Source organism: Phycodurus eques, chromosome 17 (assembly GCF_024500275.1).
Source record: "Phycodurus eques isolate BA_2022a chromosome 17, UOR_Pequ_1.1, whole genome shotgun sequence".
In the NCBI taxonomy this organism is placed as follows: Eukaryota; Metazoa; Chordata; class Actinopteri; order Syngnathiformes; family Syngnathidae; genus Phycodurus; species Phycodurus eques.
The window spans coordinates 20,042,626-20,053,270 of record NC_084541.1 but is presented as its reverse complement, the minus strand read 5'-3'; the positions used below and the strand labels follow the sequence as shown (position 1 = coordinate 20,053,270).

Here is a 10,645-nt window from a genome sequence, read left to right as displayed (position 1 = left end):
GAATGTAAAGGCAGGCTTTGGAAAAACATCTCTTGAATGTTATTCGATTTCGGAAACAGACATCAGAGGGCAAATGCATTCGCGATGGAGTCCGTTGGCATCGGCCCATTTCGTCGGTGTCATAACGATCGTAATGATTATTATTGCGGGTGCCTGGACTGTGGCTTGACATCCTGGTTTAGTGCACAGCTGCTGCGTAATCTGAGACCACAGATCGCGACAGCCGGGGTGGGCACAGTCAAGGGGGATTGAGGTGCTCTTCCCCGCCGTCTTTACTCTTCCTCCCACTCTCTCGCCTCCCTGTCTCACTTTGTGTCCCAAGAGCACGATGGCGGCATGCGGGTCGAAGCTGTTTTTGGGAATTGCGATTCTTCTCGGGGCTCTTGCTTTGCAAGGTAAGCGTCACATTTGGCAGAGCTTGACAGGCTTTCTGGACACTTACTGTATTTATTGTCGAGTAATCTTCCGCCAGTGACATGCGGTCAGAAGATCCGATTTCAGAAGGAAGGGCAACTATGTATCTCACCCCTTTTGGCTGTTGTCACGCGGGGAAAACATGCGCTCATTAGCTTAGATCGGAGAGCCAACGTGACTACGCTGGACGTAGCGAGCACTGATCCATCCACCCATTTTCTAAACCGCAGACTTGGCACGAAATGACAGACGAGCCCTTCGATTGGTTGCCATTCACAGGAGTCGTGAATGGGGCGTTGAGTCGGACTCCACGAAGATCGGAAGCCGAGCCACGTGAACCGCTACCGACAGCCGAGCAGTACTAGTGACAAGTATAAACAAACAACATTTTCCCAGGTAGTTTATGCATCCGTTGACCAAACCCTGCGCGATGAGTTCTGAACGGACTCAAAGCGACGCGGTTTTTTCATCTTTGGTGAAAGATGACATTTAGTTTAACGCCCAATAACAAAATAACAAAGGCACTCAATAGAGTGCAGATCCCCACCAAAGTGGAAATATTGTGGTCTCCATTTCAACAAAGACGATTTCTGGAAAGCAACGATTGAAATCATCTCGTAAACATGAAAGTGACTTGATTAAGAGAAAAAACATTGCTGAAGATGTTTGCACTGCGGACTTTGGGCTCGCTCGTCCGCCGTGCAGTTCGGAGGTTTGTGCGACGCTTGTTCGTGCGCGCGCTCCCTTTGATTGTGTCTCGGCCAAAAAAGCCGCCGGGATCACGCGCTAAAGAAAATGGCTGCGTGGATAGGAAGGCACTCTGCTAAAGTGTCAGGGAGGTTCATAAAATAAGAAAGCACAAGTTACACCAAAAAGCTAAGGTTCCACAAATTCTACGTGGGATAGATGTGAGCTGTTGCCATCTCTGTGCGCATTTGCGGCCATGCGGCAACATTCCCGGAGCAACCTGAACGTCCAGCTGACTTTACTGTGTAATCGATGTTGCGCTTACGTGAGCGAACGGTGACGAGTAAAACTAACTCGCTATAGTTGAAACCAGGAGCATGCCTACGCTATGTCAAAAGAGACAAACGGAAATGTGGCAAATGCCTACTGCGTTGACAGACGCGGGCTGCGCAATCGATCGATTTGTGGCAATGTCGTAGCGATTGGGCTTCAATCCACAAGTGACGGTGATATTAAAACAGATCATCTGAAATTGACATGAGGTCCTGTTTTGAGTGGGCCGTCTGCGGTGTAATCTGAGCTAAGCATCGTGACAGCTGTGAGAGAAGAGGCGAGGGGTCGGAAATAACCTCTGCCTTTCTCTCCCTCAGCGCGTCGTAATTTGTGTGCGCGCGCGTGTGTGTGTGGAAGTGCTTCATTGCGAATGAGAAAGATGCTACGACGGCCATTATGGGGCTGCACTTTCATCGCGCCGTTTAGTGAAAATGCATAAACGTTGTCGTTTTTGGCTTTTTGTTTACGCGACCTCGACATTTTATTAGCCTGCAAATGCCCACCGTCGAAAAGGGGTCTCAGAGGGAAGGTTTTTCAAAATGAAAACTGCCATCGCTTTCGAGGGGAAACTCGGCAATCTGTGGAAGTGAAGGGCACGGCCCGGCATGTGTTCGTGCACGACAATCATTGAAAAAATGACTTCGCTTCATCACTTGGATCATCAAGTGGATTGGAAAGACCAACAACGGGTCATTTGTGCTTTCTTTAAAGACATTGCCGACTCCCGCCACGGCAAGCGTGTCGCACAATTTTCAACCTGGTTCTCATGCATGAAAAGTTTGCTGTGAGCCAGCAGGGCACACCATCCAAACCATTTCTAAAATGTTTCCTGTTTTGCAGTTGAGTGTAATGAAGAGACGCAACTGATCGGAAACTTGTTCAAAGGCTATAACAAGAACATTCGTCCCGTGGTTCATCCGAAGGACAAAGTGGAGGTCCAGATCAAGTTGACCCTCACCAACCTGATCTCTCTGGTGAGAGCGCGCTACTATCAGTTGCAACAAAACCCCACCGCGCATTCAAAAGAGGATGTAAGGCTTAGCCTCTTGCAAAAAGTACACAATGAGTGCTCACACATTTCCAGACACAGGGATTATCATGCATGCTGTACATTGAACTATGCTGAATATATTTCTTGACTTTGTTCTACAGAATGAAAAGGAAGAGACTCTTACAACCAACGTCTGGATTGAAATCGTGAGTTGAATATATATATATATATATATATATATTTTTTTTTTAACCACGTACATTTCCTGACATGCTATTCTCCACTCCACTGGAGCGAGTTGTAAATGCGAATGCCATCTACAGAAATGGGTTGATTATCGTCTTGCGTGGAATAAATCCAAATACTATGGCATCGATATCATCCGCGTCCCCTGCAAAACTGTGTGGCTCCCTGATATTGTCCTTGAAAACAAGTAAGAGCGCCACCGCTCAATTTCTCCTGCCTGCAACTTCACCGTGACGGGTTTTTTCCTGTTATTGATTCTCCATCCCTGCAGCATTGATGGCAAGTTTGACGTGGCTTACTACGCCAATGTGCTGATTTCAAACGACGGTTCGATATATTGGCTTCCTCCTGCGATCTATCGTAGCACGTGTGCCATAGAGATCAACTACTTCCCTTTCGATTATCAAAACTGCACACTAGCCTTCAGGTAAGATACAATTCACCGTGTTTCGTCAAGAAACAAATCCAGTGCAGGTCGTCGGAGTGTATCCTGTGTCGCCAGATCGCAGACTTACAGCGCCAATGAGGTGGACCTCATCTTAGCTGCTGGAGAAACTGGCGAAAGAATCGAATGGGTGGATATTGACCCTGAGGCTTTCACTGGTAAAGAGCTTGCTGTACATTGTGCAGGAATCACAGACACTGTTTTATGCAAGAGGCTATGTTACTGTCAAAGCTTACAACGGCAACAACAACAAAATGCCTTTTTGTCAGTCTGTCCATTCCTTACTGTAATCTTTTCTCCACGCGTTGGATGACGCTGGTGTTATTAGTGTTTTGTATGATTTCATGTGCTTAAAAGAGAGGTCCTCAATGTGGAGAAACTGTGTCGTGATTTTGTGTAGTGCATGAATATACTGTGTGAGTATGTCCTCTACCCGGGTCTAAAACTACAGAAAAAAAATATTTTGGGAACATGGAATAACATGTCTTATGTGACTAACTAATCATCATACTGAAGAAAAATGGGACAGCGGAAATAAAGTCGAAGTAGTAACAACGGTAAAAGACTTGTTTTTCCTTTAAATGGACAAATTGCCTGCAAAGTCAACCTCGGCAACCATCCGAAAAGTGTTCTGTTTTCTATGGTCACAATTGTAAACCCCTTGAATTGAGAGAGCTTACATGACTGCTATTTAGAGTAGCGGCACAAACCCAAAGTTCTTACGTGCGCGCTGTGCGTCTGAGGAACAACTTCAACCTGCTGTACCGCAGCCACGTTGACCAAACGTGTGCACTGACCGCCGTAACGGAAACACGCGTATGCCGAATGTCGCCACTGTGTTCTGTGCTTGCTCACGATTGTAGAGAACGGAGAATGGGCCATTGTCCATCGTCCGGCCCGGAAGATGATCAACCTGAGGTACTCCCCCGATGACCTGGAGTACCAGGAGATCAGTTTCAACCTGGTCATCCAAAGGAAACCCCTCTTCTACGTGATCAACATCATCCTGCCCTGCTCCCTCATCTCTTCTCTTGTCGTGTTAGCATACTTCCTACCGGCACAAGGTCAGCCAGGCCATCGCTTATTCCTCATTGCTTCTTTTACATCCGTCATTCGTTTTTTTCAATGGGGCAATTTCACTGGCTCGTGAGGTCAAGTCTGATCATATTTGGATCCTCGGTGACAAGATGAGAACACATTTGTATTTCAAGTACCGTACTGTTAAACCGGCCATACAAGTCGGAATCGCTCCTAAATACAGTATATCCATTTCATGAGCAACGTAAACACTTAATGCGCTTGTATTCTGTGAGAAAAGAAGCATACAGAACATCCCTAACTCTATATACTTTAGAGTTAGAGTGTCATGCAAGTGAACTACTTATATTGTATCTAAAAATCAAATATATTTAAAAAAAAAAAAAAGAAAAACAATATTGTAGAAAAAGCAACTCATAGCCATTTTGGACTAATTTGCGGCTGAAAATAGTCATGACATAAAATAAACCAATCAACAAATTCACAAATAACGGGACAAAATTAAGTGTGCAAACTCAAGTCGATTGAAGTTTGCACTTTTAAACTAATTTCATCAAATCATTTGTCCCAAGCAAACTGTCCCCATTGCAAAACATATACTAACTCTATGGGCCACGTTGTGACAAACATTTGAACCTTCCCACCATGAACGTAGAAAGAAGTGGAACTCCGCATAGTTTTTTCCCTCGCGTTTTGCTCTCGATGACACGATGTCTCCTTTTGCTCCGTACAGCTGGAGGGCAAAAGCTGACGGTGTCCATCTCGGTCTTGCTGGCCCAGACCGTTTTCCTCTTTCTTATTGCGCAGAAGGTCCCGGAGACGTCGCTCTCTGTCCCCCTCATCGGCAAGTGAGTCACCGCGAAGCGACGCTGTCCGTCGTTTGAACTGCAATATCCCGCTCCAAATTTCTGCTGTCCTTCTTAGGTACATCATCTTTGTTATGTGTGTCACCACGCTCATTGCTACCAATCAAATTGTGGTGTTGAACTTCTCCCTGCGCAGCCCCAGCACTCACACCATGTCCCATCAAATCAAGCATGTAAGTGCATCCATCCACCGAGAGAGACCTCATGACCGCAGGTGGCAAACGTTATCGCACTCTGCACTTAAGATGACGTTCACATACTTATACCGGTTCGGTGTTGTATGTATGTATGTATGTATGTATAGCATTGAGAAATACGATTCGGGTGATCAATTTACCTGACCGTTATCTGTTTACCCTTGTTTACCCTTGATTGGACTCAAGGGCTGTCCAATTCCTTCTTTTTCACTTTTGCTGATAACCGGATAATCTGGCCTCCATTTATGCGAGGCTGCCGTGGGTCCCCGCGAGGCTGTGAGTGCAACGATACGCATGAGCAAATGATTGACAACACCCTTCGGTCACGCCTTCTTTCGCTACAGTCTCTAATTGGCTACTCTTGTAATAAGTAATGATATTCTCTTGTCAGGTCACACAGGAAAAAGAAACATAACTGGACATACTATCGAAATGGGTTCCCATTTTGTGCTAACCTTGTGAATTGACTATTTAAAAAAAAAAAAAAATGCTAAATGAGTTTAAATGAGCTTTTTTTCCCCGCCGCACGATCTCAACTGTGGTTGACTCTACTTTTTTCTATTCGCGTCTTCTTTTTATTGCGTCGTCATCCGGGGAAATTGAGAAAAGTGACAAGCCTATTTTGACAAGTTGAAACTCGTACATGTATCTATTTTCAAACATAGGGAATAAAACTAAAAAGTCATCCGAAAAATAAATACTTAAGTAACGTACAGACACCTGACAGATCTACTTAAGTCTCGTAAAATAATGATTGGTCCTTCGTTATGCCCCATCACTACTAATGACAGCTCTTTTCTACATTCCGTCCTCCTCGGTCAGCTGTTTTTAGAGTCGGTGCCCCGTTTCCTTGGCATGTCGCCGCTGCTGGACGACAACGAGGTGACGTCAGAGGCGAACGGCATAAGAGATCGGAGGCGAGACTCCTTCGGCCTCATGCAGAGAGCAGAGGAGTATGTGCTCAAACAGCCTCGCAGTGAGATGATGTTTGACAAGCAAAGAGAGAAGCATGGCCTGAGGAACCCGAATGGTAAGACATCTGCGGTTTCCAAACATCATCTGAGCACCTCGCACGCGCGCTAAAATTGTTTCGTATACAATGTTGCCGTCTGCTCACCTCCAGCGGACGGCGTTGATGCCAACACTACAGTCAATCTGTACAAGAGTTTAGCCCAAGCTGCCCCCGAGATTAAGCAATGCGTGGACGCCTGCAATTTCATTGCAGAAACCACAAGACAGCAAAACAACATTGGATCGGTATGTGGTTTTTTTTCACACGATCAGCACGTGCGTGCATGTCTGCTCATCTGCTTTAAATTCGTCTCGCTTTAACTCCAAATAAAGGAAATTGAAAACTGGGTGCTGATCGGGAAGATGATTGACAAGGTGTGCTTCTGGGCCGCCATCCTCCTCTTCATCATCGGGACAGTGGGCATCTTCCTAACAGGACATTTCAACAGGGCGCCCGAATGGCCGTTTCCTGGGGAGAACAACAAATATGTCCCCAAATGAACAACGGAGACTTCCCCAGCGTTGACTGTCCTTCACGCCGTGTGTGAGGACGACTGCGGTGACCTTTAGTGTGCGGCGCAGCATCGGAGATGCAAGATCCCAACATCTCAGCGCAGCAGAGCCAATCGGTCTTCAGGAAGACTTGCAACCTTGATCTTCATCTCGCTCTAAGTTATTGAAACGCGCAATTAATAGATGGGTCCGTCTCGTTCAAATATTGTCGACCATCGTCGTCATCATCATCCAGGTCATGCAAGTTTTCGTCGTGTATTTGCAGTATGAGTGAAAGAAATTCATACTTCATGCGGGACAGTATTTATTGAGGCAAGGAATGTACAACATTTGTGGACTATCATAAAGTTGCCCGGTTGGCGTGGGCCTTCAGTGAGTCCACACGTTGTAAGCAGATCTGATAAAGACCGATTGAGTTTTTCTTTGCAGTACTACGTCTTATTTGAAGAACACGGATGTGCAACTCGAGCCAGCCGACGTATCGAAGCCTTATATTGTTCTTACGATGACTTATTTATCACGATGCCTTGTTGGGGGCTGACGCCTACGTGTCGTTGTGCCATCTTTTCTTAATAAATAATTGAATGACTTGCTGAAAAACGTTTGTTTCTTTTGGACGTGTACAGTTTGTTGTTACTCTCTACTATGTTTCCATTCGATCCTTAACAACCCGAGTCACGGCATCCCATGAGATGACGCAAGAAGCAAGATACACAATTGTGACATCTCTATTTTTGTCACAATTTCAGAAATATGCAAACGTTTTGGGATTTGCTTGAGCGTGTACTGCACTGCCTTTCTTAGGGTATCGGACGCCTCCACGCGGTCGCAAATACAAGCACACCAACCGGTTGGCCACAGGTTTCGCTGCGGCCTTTGTGCACTTTGTGGCGCACTTGCAGGACAGGGCCCTGAGAAGAAGGAAAATAAATAAATAGCACTGGCAATTTGCTGCAGTGACGTGGAGAAGGGGCCCCGAAGGCACCGCTGCCTACGTGACGAGATTGGCAAGGGTTGAAATTAGTCATGGGGGGGGGGGGGGGGAAATAATACGATTGCTTTGTTGATATAAACATTAAGTCATTCGGTAAAGCTTTAATGTGTCCGTTTCAATCAAAACAAAAGGCTACAGTAGTGTTCACTTACTGAAGGGATTTGCGGACAGAACAATGTTCCACGAAGCATAACTACGATCATTCTTTTGGTAGCTCTTGGAGTTTTCCAAAAGGAGCCTGGGAAGATCTCGTGAGACTTTGCGCGAGTCACGCCCGCATACCTCGGGGCACAAGTTGGGGCTTGACTGGGCTAGACAACCGCCAAAGCAGTTCTTCCCGTTTTGCCCACAAGTCATCCTCGAGCTTTGGCCACAAACAACAACAACAGCAACAACAACAAGGCGAAAATGTAGCTTGCTTGTTCGCATGCGTCATCGCGGTCGTCCTGCCACAAAAGTGTCCCGTTTGTGTGGGAACTCGTCTTCTTCCTCTTCCTCTTCCTCTTCCTCCCGCTTCCGCCGAATGGGAGGCGACTGAAGCCAACGTCCAGTCCGCGGGGACGCAAGAAAACAGGTCTTGTCCAAAAACGCCGGAGCGCGGCGAATTGACAACATGGCCGGCGTGCGCGACTACGACGACGGCGGCGCGGTCAAGTTGAGCTCGTCGCGGAGGTTTCGGAGCCGGCAGAGCTGAGCTGAGCTGAGCTGTTGTTGCCGCCGCTGCTGCTGCTGTTGTTTCCTTCTGAGCTGACGGTGAGACCCGAAGGGCAACGAACGACGTCGTTGCCGATTCAGTTGGCGCATTTCGAGTGGGAATGTGGAATGTGACGCTGTTGCGAATGGGGACGGGGATGGGTGGAGACGACATGCGGCTTCGGGCACTTCGCTGCCAATTCAGCCACACACACACACACACACATTTATAGAAGTGTTTTACATTTACTACCAAAATTCTCTGACTGCATGTCTATACCGCTACGATGTAGATCAACGCCTCCTCCCAGGAACGGAACGCGAATGTCACGGTTCGCACACGTCAACAAGTATGTGGAAAGCTTTCGTGGATTCCTGATTGGGTGATGACACAACTGCAGCTATGTCGTAGTCTTCTTTTCTCGGATGATCGAAATCATTCGCGTTGCTTAGTACCTGCTGCATGGCTGCCTTCATTGATCCCGTAGAGCAAGCTCCATCGAAATTGGAAGTGATCAAAACTAAATGCAGTACTGCATCTGCATCCATTGGCCCCTGTCAATGGATCACAGAACTGAACTTGGTATTGTGTTGTGCTGTCACTTATTTCAGTTAGGAATTTGTCAAGAAAATCGAGGAAACAGAAGAGAATAAAATGGTTGTGGTTAAATGTCATCTTATGTGAATACTTTGACGTAAAACCTCTTGCATCCTGAAGGTAAAGACGGGAAGGGTACGAATCAGCTGGGTATGGTAACATTTGTAATGTTGAATGGGATTTGACACTCTGTACACATTGATCATCCTTAATGGAACCAATCAAATCCACTGGAAGTTGAAACTGCGTCTGTCACCATCCCGCCCAATCGATTGCGATCCGATACAAGTGCTCAAAATGGTCTTTACAAGGGAAGTCATGCTCACTTTTCATTGACACTCTCAGAGTGGATTGAAATTGTTCTAACGCACCTCAAACTGTTGACATAAAATCATCTGTTAAATATGAATAATGCCTGGTTTCGTTGTTGTTGTTGTTTTTTTCCTTCTTGGATTGTAAGAAAATCATTTGATGGCGTCTAAACGAAAAAAGAGTCGTCTCCGGCGCGTACGCCGATAGCAACGAGGCAAGATCCAATAAAAGAGCTCCGCCCAAAATTCCGCCTTTACAAATATAATAATGCTTACTTTTTTTTTTTTTTTTTTTTTTTTCCCCCCACAGGATGTGAAATGCCCAAATTGTAATATGAATGATATTCGAAGCACAATGGCAACGATCTACCCTATAGTCAAGTTTTAGTACAATGAAAAAAGTGTGGGGAAAATCTGTTGTTTTCTTCCCTAATCTCTCATTGCCCTCCCCCACCTTTATGTTCTCTCTTTTTCACTCACATACACGGTGGCCCTCCCTTCCCTTGGCCTGTTTCCCAGGAAACATCCATTGACACCCGCCCACGCGTACACTGCACTCGACGAAAGCTTCCGCGCTCATTCGCTCTTCCTGCTCGCTGCGTCCGTTCCTTTTAAACCTCAACACCGATGACCCGATCAGCACGTCGCGGTGATTGGACGTCGGCAATGCTGTCGCTGACCTCTTCGAACGACCTGCCGCGTGATCGTGTTGTGCCGTCCTCCTTCAAAATTACATTTACCCCACAAACCTCACTCACGTTTATGAACTGAAAAGTGGCCTTTTACTGATGCAACTACGGGGGAATGCAATGTGTGAAGAGGTTAAGGTGATGTGCAAATGGATTTGGAATAATAAAAGTATATATTACAATGTATCCCATGATGAGTTCACAGTTCTCAAAACACTGACGGAATTTCTTGACTGTAGAGCTGGACACTTGTAGATCGTAAAACATTTGTAGTCACACGCTCATTGATGTTGCACAACGTTGTTTCCATTGTAAAGAAGAAGCCTCGGTATCTTATTTTGTGACTTAATGGCCATTTCTCTTGGTGTCGTTAAACCCGTCAAACGTGCATCTTCAACTCATCCCTGTTGAAACTGACATGGACAACGGTTAAGCTTTGGTCCAGCAAGCCAGAGATCACACAGACTCTTAAGAAAACCGCCAGAACTCTTGACGGCATCCGTTCGGTGCCAGATTATATCCTCCCTGAAAGCATTTACGGTTCTATTGTCAAACTATTGTACATTTTGCCGGAATCCCAGACACTGGGTGATGAATTGTTTTCACTCTTGTCATTGCA

The 10,645-nt window shown here is 46.1% G+C and overlaps 1 protein-coding gene across 5 annotated transcripts; it reads left to right on the top strand.

The window, feature by feature from the left end:
• Positions 1-1,670: 1,670 nt before the first annotated feature.
• On the top strand, positions 1,671-7,335 carry chrne (cholinergic receptor, nicotinic, epsilon). Of its 5 annotated transcripts, XM_061703266.1 has the most exons (13): positions 1,672-2,166; positions 2,275-2,465; positions 2,587-2,631; positions 2,749-2,858; positions 2,943-3,098; positions 3,174-3,274; positions 3,980-4,180; positions 4,888-5,002; positions 5,079-5,193; positions 6,040-6,247; positions 6,341-6,474; positions 6,562-6,603; positions 6,678-7,335. In XM_061703266.1, the coding sequence occupies exons 1-13, from the start codon at positions 2,040-2,042 to the stop codon at positions 6,774-6,776; spliced, it is 1,644 nt and encodes a 547-aa protein (XP_061559250.1). In that variant the 5' UTR covers positions 1,672-2,039; the 3' UTR covers positions 6,777-7,335. The 5 variants fall into 5 exon arrangements, with proteins under 5 accessions (XP_061559249.1, XP_061559250.1, XP_061559253.1 ...); XM_061703265.1 differs by having other exon boundaries at positions 1,671-2,166; positions 6,368-6,474; positions 6,562-7,335; XM_061703269.1 differs by having other exon boundaries at positions 1,673-2,166; positions 2,275-2,408; positions 6,368-6,474; positions 6,562-7,335.
• The last annotated feature ends 3,310 nt before the right edge of the window (positions 7,336-10,645 follow it).